This window comes from Strix uralensis, chromosome Z, assembly GCF_047716275.1.
Source record: "Strix uralensis isolate ZFMK-TIS-50842 chromosome Z, bStrUra1, whole genome shotgun sequence".
NCBI classification, from domain to species: Eukaryota; Metazoa; Chordata; class Aves; order Strigiformes; family Strigidae; genus Strix; species Strix uralensis.
The window spans coordinates 27,949,139-27,964,139 of record NC_134012.1 but is presented as its reverse complement, the minus strand read 5'-3'; the positions used below and the strand labels follow the sequence as shown (position 1 = coordinate 27,964,139).

The following is a 15,001-nucleotide window of genomic DNA, read 5'->3' as shown; positions in this document are numbered from 1 at the left end:
GGGAAGCTACCTGTGAGAAGGGAGAGATTAGTGATTTTTTTACCAATTTTAAAGAAAACAGAGGAATATACATTAAGCGTGAAGAGCTGGGGCAGCGGGATATCCAGTGATCCCAAAGTGTGAATTTTAGTTCATAGAAAATAATGAAAGGTATGAGGAAAAAAAAGAGAGAGTACAATATTAAGTATGTATTTAATGAGACGGGAAGTGAAAGAATACAAAAAAATCTAGAATACAAGAAATCTAGAAAAGAAATGTCTTTGAATATAGCCTAGGAATATGAAATAAAAGAGTTGTTAGAATTAGAAGGGTAGTAGTAGCTGCTGAGGTGATTTTTGTTTGTTTTACATAAGGGGATTGAAGGGAACTAACAGCAATTGGTAAAAAGCTGAAGCATTAGAAATCATTCACTTTATGGAACTCGATCAGTTACTCAAATGCATAGGTTTTATACTTGGTTCTGTAATTGCTTTAACATGTTGTGTTTCACTGTTCTACTTTCTTTTTACTGTCTTTAGGGGGAAAGGAACAATGGCTTTGATGTCCTCTATCACAACATGAAACATGGACATTTGTCAACAAAAGACTTAGCAGACTTTATAAGAGAGAGGTAAGTATTCATCCTTGGTAATCCTGGCTCTTTAATATACTGCTTGTGGGTTTTATTTAAGTTTATCATTATGTTTAACAGTAACATGCAAAATATGTAAAAATCAATGAGGATTTAAAAATATCTCTTAATATCCTACAAGAATATCTAGGTTTATTCCATTCACTTAGAACTGAATAGTGACTCTTAAGCATCAGTTAATAGCAAGCTTCTAATTTTTCAGGTTTGAATTTTAAAAAAAGAGTAAAAAGTTAGAAGTGTCATGTTAGGTGTCCATCAGTTTGTCGCTGTAGAGACGGACAAAGCAACACACACACACTCACATGGGTGAACAAGCGGCTAGTTTTTTTTATTACTAAAAGCATGCATTTTTATATATTTCAGGTGCCAGAGTGTTACGATATAATTGGTCAAAAAGTTGTTTTTAACATTCTCATTGGATAACTTTAATCAGTTTCCTCCCTGCTTGCTTCATCCTGCTATGTAGTCAGCAGCTCCTTGAAAGTTATTTGCTTTAAGCATAGCTTCCTTATCTCAAGCATACACCAAAATCTTGTCAAGGTCAAACTCTTCTTCAGTCAGGTTGTCGGCAGACCAGCTGCCTTCCCCGACAGCAGTTTATTAATCCCAATTCTTCATCATTTTTGGAAGAAAACAAATAATTTAAAGTAGCCAAAATCATCAGTCTTACAAAGTTTTTGACTACAGATATAGAATTAGGGTATTAGCAACTGCTAGTATGATCTTAAAAAATAAATACTTTCAAATTAAGATGTTGAGAAACTAGGTTTGTTAAAGAAAAGGGAGTGATAAGTAGGGACAAGAAATAATATGGAGAAAATAACACATTCTCTGTGGGATGGAGGGGACAGAACTGAAATCTGCAGATGTGAAAACTTCCGAAAAAGATGACCTAGTGCTATATTTAGTTCTTCTTTGTGACAGAAGACTGCTACTGCTATGTTGAAATAAGAATTTCTATTCTGGACAAAATTAATTGTATGTCTGCTTCAGAATTTTGTCTTAATTCAGTTACTGACACCACATGACGTACAGAAAAAACTTGTACAAGATTGATTGAGGACCTGTTTCAGTAAGGGTTTCTTGCAGTAAAAGCTGTGCAAAAAACCAGCTTTTGTTTTCTGCAATTTTTCATTAAAATTTCAGTTTTGTCCTCAGATAGATCTCAGCAAAGAGTTTTGTTTATATTCCATGAAATGTAACCACGACAAATCTGGCAGGTACTCAGCTGCACTGATGTTTGCATAGTTTCAAAGTGAATTGGAGACCTTGCCAAGCAGGTCCATGTCCTTCTTGTGTTGGAGTCCCAAGAGGTTAACACAGCACTGCAGGTGGGGTCTCAATAAGAGTGGAGTAGAGGGGCAGAATCCCCTCTCTTGACCTGCTGGCCACACTTCTTTTGATGCAGCCCAGGATACAGTTGGCTTTCTGGACTGTGAGTGCATGTTGTTGGCTCATAGTCAGTTTTCCATCCACTAATACCCCCAAGTCCTTCTCCGCAGGGCTGCTCTCAATCCACTCATCACCCAGCCTGCATTTGTGCTTGGGATTGCCCTGACCCATGTGCAGGACCTTGCACTTGGCCTTCTTGAACTTCATGAGGTTCTCACAGGCCCACCTCTCAAGCCTGTCCAGGTCCTTCTGGATAGCACACCCCCTTCCCTCCAGCGTGCTGACCACACCACACAGCTTGGTGTTGCTGGCAAACTTGCTGAGGGTGCACTCGATCCCACTGTCCGTGTTGCAAATAAAGATGTTAAACAGCACTGGTCGCAACACCGACCCCTGAGGAGCACCACTCATCACTGCTTTTCACTCAGACATTGAGCTGTTGAGTGCAACTCTGAGTGCAACTGTCCAGTCAATTCCTTATCCACCGAGTGGGCCATCCATCAAATCCACGTCTCTCTGTTGTGCTTTAAGCCCAGAGAGCAATTGAGCACCACAATGAGCTGCTCACTCACTCCTCCCCCACCTGCTGGAGCTCAGGGGATCAAGACAAGCACAGGGAGGCATGGGTCACCAATTATGGTCACAGGCAAAAGACAGACTTGATTTGGGAAAAAAGAAAAATCATCAATTTAATTTGAGCAGGTGAAGCTTCTATCAGCTTCAGAGTAGTGAGAAATATGACCATATCTTTAAAAAACCCACCTTCTCCCCGCCCCTCCCTTCTTCCCAGGCTCAGCTTTGTTCCTGATTTCTCTACCTCCTCTCCCACAGTGACTCAGGGGGTCAAGGGATGGGGGGGTGCAATCAGTTCATCACTTGTTCTTTCTGACATACCTTGCTCCTCAGGGGGAGGACTCCTCACGCTTTTCTGCTCCAGCGTGGAGTCCCTCCCACGGGAGACAGTCCTCCACAAACTCCAGTGTGAGTCCTTCCCACGGGCTGCAGGTCTTCATGAACTGCTCCAGTGTGGGTCGCTTACATGGGCTGCAGTTCTCCCAGCAACAGACTGCTCCAGCGCAGGCTTCCTTCCCTCAGAGTCCCAGCCTTCTTCAGGTGCAGCCACCTGCTCCAGCGTGAGGTCCTCCATGGGCTTCAGGTGGGCATCTGCTCTACTGCTGACCTCCAGGGGCTGCAGGGGAACAGTCTGCCTCACCATGATCTTCACCACGGGGTATAGGGGAATCTCTGCTCTGGCACACCTCCACCTCCTCCTTCTTCTTCACAGATCTTGGTATCTGCATAAGTGTTTTTCTCACTTCTCTCTCTACTGCAGGTTCCCCTTCTTAAATATGTTATCACAGAGGTGCAACTGCCATTGCTGATTGGCTTGGCCTTGGCCAGAGGTGGGTCAAACTTGGAGCCCAGAGAGGTTCTAGTAGTGTCTCACAGGAACTTCCCATGTAGCCCCTTCTCTGCTACCAAAACCCCACCACACACAAACCCAACACACTCTCCAATTTAAAGACAAGGATGTCATGCAGGACAGTGTCAGATGCTTTGCAGAAGTCCAGGTAGATGACATCAGTTGGTCTTCCCTTATTCACACTGTAATCCTGTCACAGAACACCACCCAATTTGTAAGGCATGATTTGCCCTTAGTGAAACCATGTTGGCTGTCACCAATCATCTCCTTATTCCCCATGTGCCCTAGCACGTTTTACACGAGGATCCGCTCCTGTGATCTTGCCAGGCACAGAGGTGAGACTGACTGGCCTGTAGTTCCCTGGGTCTTCCTTTTTGCCCTTTTTTAAAAACGGGGATTATGTTTCCCCTTTTCCAGTCAGCGGGAACTTCACCAAACTGCTACGACTTCTCAAATGTGATGGATAGTGGCTTAGAGACTTCATCCACCAGTTCCCCTCAGGACCCATGGATGCATCTCATCAGGTCCCATGGAACTGTGCACCTTCAGGTTCTTTACATGGTCTCAAACCTGATCAGAATTCTCCTACAGCGGGCGATTCTTCATTCTCCCAGTTCCCAGCTTTGTCTTCTGTGTCTTGGGCAGTGTGGCTGGAGCCCTTGCTGGTGAAGACTGAGGCAAGCAAGTCATTGAGTACCTCAACCTTCTCCATGTCCCGGGTAACCAGATCTCCCTTTTCCTTCCAGAGAGGGCCCACATTTTCCCGCGTCTTTCTTTTATCATCATCATATCTATAGAAGCTTTTCTTGTTGCCCTTGATGGCCCTGGCCAGATTAAATTCTATCAGGGTTTTGGCCTTCCTAACCTGACCCCTGGCTGCTACAGTCTCTCTATATTTGTCCCAGGATATCTGTCCTTGCTTCCACTCTCTGTAGACTTCCTTTTTATGTTTGAGCTTGTCCAGGAGCTCCTTGTTCATCCATGCAGGCCTCCTCATGTTCTTACCTGACTTCCTCTTTGTCAGGTGTCATCGCTCCTGAGCTTGGGGCAGTTGATCCTTGAGTATTAACTAGCTTTCTTGGGCCCCTTTTTCCTCCAGGGCTTTATCCCATGCTATTCTGTCTAACAAGCAGATTTCGGAAGAGGTCAAAGCCTGCTCTCCTGAAGTCCAGGATAGTGAGCTTGCTGTGCACCCTCCTCACTGCCCTAAGGATCCTGAACTCCACCATTTCGTGGTCACTGCAGCCAAGGCTGTCCTTGAACTTCACATTCCCCACCAGCCCATCCTTGGTGAGAACAAGGTCCAGCATAGCACCTCTCCTTATTGGCACCTCTGTCACTTGGAGAAGGAAGTTATCATCAGTGCATTCCAGGAACCTCCTGGATTGCTTATGCCCTGTTGTGCTGTCCCTCCAACAAATATTGGCGTGGTTGAAGTCCCCCATGAGGACCAGGGCTTGTGAACGTGAGGCTGCTCCTATCTGTCGAAGAGGGCCTCATCCGCTCAGTCTTCCTGGTTGGGTGGCCTGTAGCAGACCCCCACTATAATGTCACCTGTCCCTGCCCTCCCACTTTGATTCTGACCCACAAGCTCTCAGTCGGCTCCTCATCCATCGTCAGGCAGGGCTCCATGCACTCCGACTGGTCACTGACATAAAGGGTGACATCCCCTCCTCATCTCCCCTGCCTGTCCTTCTTAAGGAGCCTGTATCCTTCCATTCCAGCACTCCAGTCATAGGAGCCATCCCAACATGTCCCCATGATGCCAGTAACATCGTAGTCCTGCAGGTGTGTGCACGTCTCTAGCTCCTCTTGTTTATTCCCCATTCATTTGCATAGAGGCATTTAAGTTGGGTCCCCAGTGAAGCTGACTTACTGGCTGGAACTCCCCCATGCTGCTCTTCAGGTGCTCCCTTGCTGACCTGTGATTCCTTTCCAGACCCTGGGCATCCATCACTGACACCAGCATCAAGCTGGTAGGAGTGGGATGGACCAAGGTTCGCCCAGGTAGCCGAATCCTTGGCTGTGGCCCCAGTCCTGTAACCAATTGTTGATTTGCCGGAATCAGCTGGCCCTTTCAGACCCCTTCCCTTTGACCAGGAGGATTGATGAAAAAACTGTCTGTGCTCCAGCATCCCTTACAGCTATTCCCAGGGCTCTGTAATCCTCCTTGATACTTCTCAGGCTGCTTCTGGCTGTATCATTGGTGCTCACATGAAACAACAGCAGCAGATAATAATGTATAGAAGATAGCATATATCTTTACCTTAGTTATAGGAGAGCGGGGAAGATTGATGCAGGAAGGACTGCTATTCCGTGGCAATTGCCCCAGCAGAGAGTCTAAGGAGGAAATGACCCCTGGATTTTAAATTTCCAAAAGACAAATAAAATTCTGGGTTTGAGTGCAAGAAAATATAATGAAACTTTATATAGGGAAGAGGTTTTCCAAAATAAATTAAAATGCATTGAGACTTTAAAAATTAGTATAAACAGTAAATTACAATACTTTTCATTGCATGTTATTTCACTGTTTTCCAAACTCAAACATCACTATGCAAAGAACTTAAACAAAAAACCAACCCCCCTACAAAAAGACTAGGCAAGACCCCATTTTATTCAATTTGACTGCTCAGTAAGCATTCAGGTTTTTTATTTTAATGTTTTCATTACAAATATATTTTATTTTGTTGCTCTGTAACTCTCTGATGCTTAGACAGTGCTAGCCAGGTGATTGTTATGTCACTTTGTTCTGACTGTTACCGAAGAATTAAAGGCAGAGGGGAACAGCAGATAGTATATAAAGAAGTAGTTATCTTTTTCAATTCTTAAGTCCCTAGGTTTTACTTGTTTCTGTTCCCTGCAACATTCTGTCACAGGGTTCTTAGATTTATTTTTTTAAATATACTTCTGTGACTTTGCATATAGCTTTTGAGGGGTCATTAAAATGGAGTAATTTTCACCTAAATTAAAAAGTCCTCTGTTTGCACCTTTAGAATGCGTATTCATCTGTCTTCGAATATCTTCAGAATTTCGATTATGCTTTTGATGGCTTTCTTTGACAGGGCTACGATAGAGGAGGCATATTCAAGGTCAATGACAAAACTAGCCAAATCAGCAAGCAATTACACACAACTTGGGTAAGTAATTGTACATATGAGAGAAATAAGTAACTTCTACATGTTAAGAGTCAAGTTTGATTCTGAATATTTTATTGATGATGTTGGAGGTAACATAACTTTACCACCTTTAAAAATGATTGTGTTAGTTCTTCAGTAACCATGCAAAATATCATGCAGCTATGACAAAAACAAAGACAGTACAGTTCTTCATTCACAATTTAAAAGAAAACAAAGCCCTAACATGGAGAGACTGTCTGTTCCTCTGTGTTTAAGGTTGAGTTCTTTTCAGACATAATAAAGAATGTGACTTTCTGTTCTGTGCTCCCAAACTTGTGGTAATTATTCTGAAGAGAGAACATATGGTCAGCAAATGTGGCAGTAAATTTATTTATTTATGTTATTTCTGCTTTCTGGAGTGTTATCTCTGTCTTCAGAGATGTTAAGAATGACACTTTTCAGTAGAGTTATTCCATAGTTTAATTAAAGTTTTATACAAGAGGTATCTTTTAAAAAACTGGAATCATTAATGGGTGTTTTTTCATTAGAAACATTATGCCAGTGAGAACTCAGACTTCTTAGATGACACTAGATTTTTTTACTTGTAGTAATTACAGCTAGAAATGTGGGGAGCTTTCATCAGTGGATAATTTGATACCATTTGTTGCTGCTCTTCAAAGGTTCTGTATCTGCATGTTAGTTTGAACATCGGTGCTTTAAAGGCTATGTATAGTATTGATTTTTCAGCAACATTAACCAGGAAACTGAGGTGTGAGTGTATCTGTAGAATAGCTGGAGAAGTCCATTCAGTATAGAAATCTGAATCAGAGGAATGACCTATCCCCCACCTTCCTTTGCCATACGGTTAATCTCTATTAATCAGTAAATCCCTTTTAGTGGCAGACCATCTTTGCCAGTATTTTTTTCTGGCATCTTGTGGCTGTAACAATGTAAGACAACTAGAAACTTAACTAACCAAATAATTTCTAATTTGCTTGCACTATTCAAGCATACACATAAAAATACTTCTATACATTGAATTATTTTCAGCTGCACTTGCATCATCTTTAGGAATACCACTTGGCATTATTGTGCGCTGCTGATAAAGAATATTAATGAGTAAAACACAGCAAAGTTCACTTAGAGTCAATACAGGTAAAACATAAAGCATGAATAAATTAGTAGATAGGATTTCAAGTACATTTGAAACCTATTTAATGAGAATTTATAGCAGTTGGGGCTTTTTTTGTTTCAGTTTTAGGAACAGAAGTGAACTTTTATAAACTTGTCAATTATACTTTAACACTATTTTAAAAAAACATAGCTAACTAAAGGGAAAAAATCCACATGAGCATTAAATATTGTTTTCCTCCATCTAGGACATTTGCACCAGTTTGGGATGTTTTCAAAACCTCAACAGAAAAACTAGCAAGCTGTCACTTGGATCTTGTGCGGAGATTGCAAGAGCTAATAAAAGAAGTTCACAAGTATGGAGATGAACAAATCAAAGCTTATAAAAAGGTTATTAATTTTCTTCTTATGCATGTCCAATGACTTGTTAACATTAAAATTAAAATGGTTTGGTTTTGACAACCATGTGATATTTGGCAGACTAAAGAAGACGTTTCAGGAACATTGGAAGCAGTGCAAAATATTCAAAGTATCACTCAGGCCTTACAGAAATCAAAGGAAAACTACAATACAAAGTGTGTGGAACAAGAACGTTTGAAAAAGGAAGGAGCAACACAGAGAGAAGTTGATAAGGTAGTTCTGTGACATAGTAATTTAATTCATTGTGTTGTCAATCAGTAACATGTTCACCTTGTATTAGTAAGTGAAATGCTCAGAAAGGGCTAGCTAAAAGCAGTAGTTGTGGCTATGTTGTAATGTGCATAATATTTTGAAGATCTAGTTATGTTTGGTTTATACTTCCTTATCTGTTCTAACTGCACTGCAGTATTCATTATTTTGTAAATACCTGCATCATATGATAATTTTGTTTAGTGGCTTTTACAGAAATTGCATATAATTGTTTCAGCATCTGTTATGTTTTTGGATAAATTTCCTTAGATAAATACACAAACACTCAATGTCCTCGTTGTTGAATTGAGGAGTAGGAGGTTTTGTGTTGTCCCTTCAGTGAGACAAAGTAGCTAATTAGAAGAGTATTTGAAGCCTGTTCCACTGAGAAGAAAAACAAGTTAACATTACTTCCGATGCTAATCTAAAAGGTTCTAGTTTCATGGTGCAAAAACCCAGGAGATGAGTATCTTGATGTCATATTTAGTACTGTCCTAGGGCTATGGCAGAGTTTGATCCATTCACAGAATCACAGAATAGCTGAGGTTGGAAGGGAGCTCCCTGTCCAACCCTGCTGCTTAAGCAGGGCCAGCTAGAGCCAGGTGCCCAGGACCGTGTCCAGATGGCTTTTGGATTTCTCCAAGGGTGGAGACTCCACAACCTCTCTGGGCAACCTGTTTCACTGTTCAGTCACCCTCATGGGAAAAAAGTGTTTGCTGATGTTCAGAGGGAACCTCCTGCATTTCAGTCTACTCCATTGCCTGTGGTCCTGTCACTGGGCACCACTGGAAACAGCCTGGCTCTGTCTTCTATGTATCCTCCCTTCAGGTATTTGTATCTATATATAAGATCCCCACCCTGAGCTTTCCCTTCTCCAGACTGAAAAGTCCCAGCTCTCCCAGCCTTTCCTCATGGGAGAGATGCTTCAGTCCCTTCATCATCTTTGTGGCCCTTTACTGGATTCTCTTTGGTACATCCATGTCTCTCCTGCAATGGACAACCAAGAACTGGACACAGTACTCCAGGTGTGGCCTCACCAGTGCAGAGCAGAGGAGAAGGATCACTTCCCTTGACCAGCTGGCATCACTGTAACATTCTCCTCTTTTCAGGAAACTAAGTAGTAGAGGAAAGAGGACATGTTTCCATGTGTCTAACTATGTCTTCTCTTTTTAAACATGATACCTCTGTCTATTTCCATTTTGATTACCTGATCTTTGTAGGACCCTCTCCTTGTTAGAATGACCTTAATGCCTTTTATACTGCTATCTTGGAGCAGATAAGAGTTGGTTATTGTCTTTTTCACTGATGACAAAAGTGATCCTGTTGACCATGTTCTGATTGTTTTAACTTCAATATAAATCTAGCTTTTTTTCCTAGCATCTGTTGCAAATGAGTCAGTGTTGGATTCTTGACATGTTTTTCTGCCAATGTATTCCAAGTATAAATTTTCTGAATTCTTGTAAATAGATTGAAACTCCTCAGTAGGAAAAGTTGACTTGATGGAAAGCTTGTTTTTAATATGTAACATTATTCTTGTTCAGTTGGAAACAAAATAACGTTCAGTTTGACTGATGTCTGCATGAGAAGGGAGAAGGAGGAAACAGTTTGACTGATGTCTGCATGAGAAGGGAGAAGGAGGAAACACTATAGGATGTAGCTGTTTTTTACTATGTTACGCATCTTGCCTAGATACTTTGGTTTGAAAATTAGGCCATAGTTGAGTGCTCTGTAAGCACTTAAAAAATGTTGCCAGTGAGAGCAGGTAACTGACTGTCATATCTCTTCAGTCCTGTCTTTATTCAAATTTACACTTGTAATTTCAGAAACATGGTGACAAAGATTATATTCATTTATTTTTCCTTAGGCAGAGAATAGGTTTATTACTTTTAGCACATGAAGAATGTTTTCTATCAAAATTGCAGGGTAACTACTTTATCAGAAAGCAGGGGATCTGCACCAATATGCTAAAAGTTTATGACAAAGCCAAATATTTGGAGAAGTACTTTATTGAAGAATCTGAGGAGATATCTGAGACCTTGCAATTTTAATTGCAGCTGAAAGTTAGTGTTAACTTGTGTAATAATTTCCTGTTGTCCTCTTACATGTGAGCTTCTCTATTTATAGTGACTTGACAAAAAATTCTCGACTGATCCTTATTCTTTCACTTACTGTAAATTTGCTAAATAGAGTTCTAGCAATTGCTGCACCTGAGAATTGACGCATCCTGTTTTCAGAAGAGATTGCTAGTTAATCATACAATGTTCAAGTGTGTTATCATTTTGTCTGTCCTGCTGAGTAGTTGGTTTTTGTAGATGCTCTTCAGCACATAACACTCAGATTCTGCTCATCATTAAACACGATTTCAAGAGACGTGAAACCCATGCATATGGGGTTCAATTACATAATGCTTTATGATAAAAACTTATTTTTGAAGTATTTTATCTTGGCATTTCTTTAATTTTCAATGGTTAAGTTTGGAATCATCTTATTGCAGAGCAGACTTAACTATTTTTAAAAGCAAGTGTTCATAGAGCACCTTGAAGTTTCAGCATAGTAAATGGCATTTGGGAGACAAGATAGTACTGTTTTCTTCTTGGTAATTCCACTGTGTGAATGTCCAAGAGTGAGAATCATGAAGTAAAACTGAGGACAAGTAACTGATGGGTTTGATACAACCTATCATGCTGCTCTTTTAATGCCTGAAGGAATCATATTCTTCATACAGTGAAGTATTTTCAGGTTCTGTTAGGCTGGGTTTAGAAAACTATGTGACTCAGATCTGCTTAAGCTTTCTTTGTAACTGGAAAAAAAGAAATGTAGCTTTGGTTCATCTTCCTTTGAAGTCCTGGTTGATGTTTCCCCAGGTGAACAAGTGCTAATGCTATGCTGGTACTTAAGATTTTCAGTTATTTTTCTCTTGGAAATTGCAGAATATAACTTTGTCTTTCCAGAGGCCATCTTTGTATTAATTCATTTGGAAGTTGTAGATAGTGGTCAGCTTTACAAGTCATTGCAAGTAAGAAATAGTTTCTGGTTTTACTATGAGAGAGATGAAATTAATTTGAAAGAGAGGAGAAGAGTTATTCAGAACTAGAACAAATATTAAATACATAGCTGTCTTTACTGATGTCATTAACGATTAAGGAATACTTTTGAGTTACAACTGATGGAAAAGTTCAGTGAGATAAAGTAGGCATGTTGAACAAAGAAGCTAGAAAAAAGCTGGTGTTCAAGATTATTTTTATTTTCATTGACTTTTAACTTGGAAATAGCAAGCATATCAAAACTTTGAAAAACTCCCATCTCATATGTGTCATGCTGTAAGCTTTGAAAATAACTTTTTCTCTACCATAAACAGTCACTTCATTCAATTTTGTTCTCCATGTAGTATTGGGATTGTCTTGTATTTTGTTTAGTCTTTTAAGAATATTAAACTCCCAGAAAGATTATTTTGGTTTATTAGCAACAAATAATGAAAAAAAAAATTTATAAATTATAAAGCTACCAAGACTATTGTAAACAACACTGAGATGCATAAATCTGACCATCAGTATGTTCTGTATTAACTTCACTTTCAAATATCTCTTACTCTTAAAATTTCCACTGATGTAATGCCTGTACTTTTCAATTTCTTCATTTCTAACAGAGAACTGTGCCTTCTTGGGTTTTTTTACCATGGACTATTTCAGAATTGGACAAATAACTCTTTGCTCTGTATTACAACCCCGCTTTCATCCTGTTTTTCTCTTGCAGATCTGAATATTTGACAGAAGCTAATTAGTTAACTTCAACAATACAAATTTGATTTGAAAATAAGTATGTTATAAATTTGTCATTGCTGATAAGGGGAGGGGATTTAAATGAGGTAATTGCTTTGTTACCTTTTTATGTGGTTTATGTATAGCTTTAAATAGAAACATCTCATGGCTGGAATCTGACTTATTTGATGGTGAAATTTTGTTATGACACTTCACTGTTTTGATATGCCCCTGAATACTTTTTATAGATCATCCTAGGCTTTCTTTAAATAGTGACTGTAAAAAACGTGGATCAGATTGTATGTGTGACATTTGACACTTTTTTGTACTGGTCTACAGGCAGCGGTTAAATCCAAAAAAGCTACAGATACCTATAAACTATACGTGGAGAAATACGCTGCATTTAAATCAGATTTTGAACAGAAAATGACAGTAACAGCACAGGTAAGTGTTATATGAAATGAGTTACCTTTAAAATAGATTAATATATGTTATTTCATTTCTGAAGACGTCTGAAATCAAAGTTTTTGAAAACTTGGTTCAAGATAGAATGATCTTTTGAAACTGATATGAACAATGATGTCAGAAATAATATGTTTGAAGGGCAAACACTGACCATGTGTGTTGTGATGACACTGTCCTTGAATGACACAGTTGAGCACTAGCACTCTAGAAAGACTTTTAAAAGGAATTTTTGGGAAGAAAGCAAAATGAACTTGAAGTATTGTAGATTCATTGAAATAATGTGGGAAACCCTAGGCTATCCGCTCACAATGATTACAAAGATGCTGTGAGGCTGTGCAGGGTGGAAATCAGGAGGTCTAAAGCCCAGCTAGAAATTAATCTGGCTTCAGCAATGAAGGACAACAAGAAATGTTTCTATAAGTATGTCAACAGCAAAAAAAAAGACCAGGGAGAGCCTCCATCCCCTGCTAGACACAGGAGGAAACATGGTAATGAGTGATGAGGAAGAGGCTGAGGTGCTTAATGCCTTCTTTGCCTCAGTCTTTAATAATAAGACAAGTTGTACTGAGGGAATCCAGCCTCCTCAGCCAGAAGACAGAGACTGGGAGAACGACCCCCTGCATTCCAGAAGGAGATAGTCAGTGACCTACTGCATCACATAGACATACACCAGTCTAGGGGACAGGATGGGATACACCCGTGGGTGCTGAAGGAGTTGGCTGGGGTGCTCGCCAAGCTGCTTTCCAGCATTTACCAGCAGTCCTGGCTAACCGGGGAGATCCCAACAGATTGCAAATTGACCAATGTGACGCCCATATATAAGAAGTGTCGGAAGGATGATCTGGGAAATTACAGGCCTGTCAGCTTGGCTTCGGTGCCTGGGAAGCTGATGGAGCAGCTCATCCTGAGTACCATCACACAACACGTGCAGGACAACCAGATGATCAGGCCCAGTCAGCATGGGTTTATGAAAGGCAGGTCCTGCTTGACAAACCTGATCTCCTCCTATGACAGGGTGACCCGCTTATTGGATGAGGGAAAGGCTGTGGATGTTGTCTACCTTGACTTTAGTAAGGCCTTTGACACCGTTTCCCACAGCATTCTCCTGGCGAAACTGGTCACTCGTGGCTTGGATGGGCACACGCTTCGCTGGGTAAAAAACTGTCTGGATGGCCGGGCCCAAAGAGTGGTGGTGAACAGAGATAAACCTGGTTGGCGGCCGGTCACGAGTGGTGTGCCCCAGGGCTCGGTTTTGGGGCCACTCCTGTTTAACATCTTTATTGATGATCTAGATGAGGGGATTGAGTGCACCCTCAGTAAGTTTGCAGATGACACCAAGCTGGGTGGGAGTGTTGATCTGCTCGAGGGTAGGGAGGCTCTGCAGAGAGACCTGGACAGGCTGGAGCGATGGGCTGAGGCCAACTGTAGGAGCTTCAATAAGGCCAAATGCCGGGTGCTGCACTTGGGCCACAACAACCCCCAGCAGCGCTACAGGCTTGGGGAGGAGTGGCTGGAGAGCTGCCAGTCAGAGAGGGACCTGGGGGTGTTGATTGACAGCCAGCTGAACAGGAGCCAGCAGTGTGCCCAGGTGGCCAAGAAGGCCAATGGCATCCTGGCCTGTATCAACAATAGCGTGGCCAGCAGGGACAGGGAAGGGATCTTGCCCCTGTACTCGGCACTGGTGAGGCCGCACCTCGATTACTGTGTTCAGTTTTGGGCCCCTCACTACAAAAAGGACATTGAATTACTCGAGCGTGTCCAGAGAAGGGCAACGAAGCTGGTGAAGGGCCTGGACCACAGGTCTTATGAGGAGCGGCTGAGGGAACTGGGGTTGTTTAGTCTGGAGAAGAGGAGGCTGAGGGGAGACCTCATCGCCCTCTACAACTCCCTGAAAGGAGGTTGCAGAGAGCTGGGGATGAGTCTCTTTAACCAAGTAATGAGCGATAAGACAAGAGGTAATGGCCTCAAGTTGCACCAGGGAAGGTTTAGACTGGATATTAGGAAGCATTTCTTTCCAGAAGGGGTTGTTAGGCATTGGAATGGGCTGCCCAGGGAGGTGGTGAAGTCCCCATCCCTGGAGGTGTTTAAGAGTCAGGTTGACATAGTGCTGAGGGATATTGTGTAGTTGGGGTCTGTCAGTGTTAGGTTCATGGTTGGACTAGATGATCTTCAAGGTCTTTTCCAACCTAGATGATTCTGTGATTCTGGGAATTGCTGGACACCCAGAACTCATTCACAGTAGTTTTATTATTAGGATCCATCGTGCTTTTTTCGTTATCATTCCTGCAAAACATTTCAGTTATGGCATGTTAAAGTGTCTTCCCAGGGTTTACCTGAGGATGTGAAAAGCCCTTAAATCTGTTCAAGTTTCTGGGTTTTTTTAAAGACTTTTAGTCTGTATTCCAGAGGGTATCAA

General features: G+C 41.3%; 1 protein-coding gene across 10 annotated transcripts in view; it reads left to right on the top strand.

Annotated features, from left to right (window-relative positions):
- Positions 1-15,001, top strand: part of FCHO2 (FCH and mu domain containing endocytic adaptor 2) — a 99,022-nt gene that overhangs the window by 12,722 nt on the left and 71,299 nt on the right. For 9 of the 10 annotated variants that reach the window (XR_012627229.1, XR_012627227.1, XM_074857102.1 and 6 more), the window contains exons 2-6: positions 519-610; positions 6,509-6,583; positions 7,942-8,083; positions 8,174-8,326; positions 12,460-12,564. Coding sequence is in view for 8 of the 10 variants with exons in the window: in XM_074857102.1 (XP_074713203.1) it covers positions 519-610; positions 6,509-6,583; positions 7,942-8,083; positions 8,174-8,326; positions 12,460-12,564 (567 nt within the window). In the remaining 2 variants the exon portion in view is untranslated. The remainder of the gene's footprint in view (positions 1-518; positions 611-6,508; positions 6,584-7,941; positions 8,084-8,173; positions 8,327-12,459; positions 12,565-15,001) is intronic. The other variant, XM_074857103.1, reaches the window with a different exon arrangement.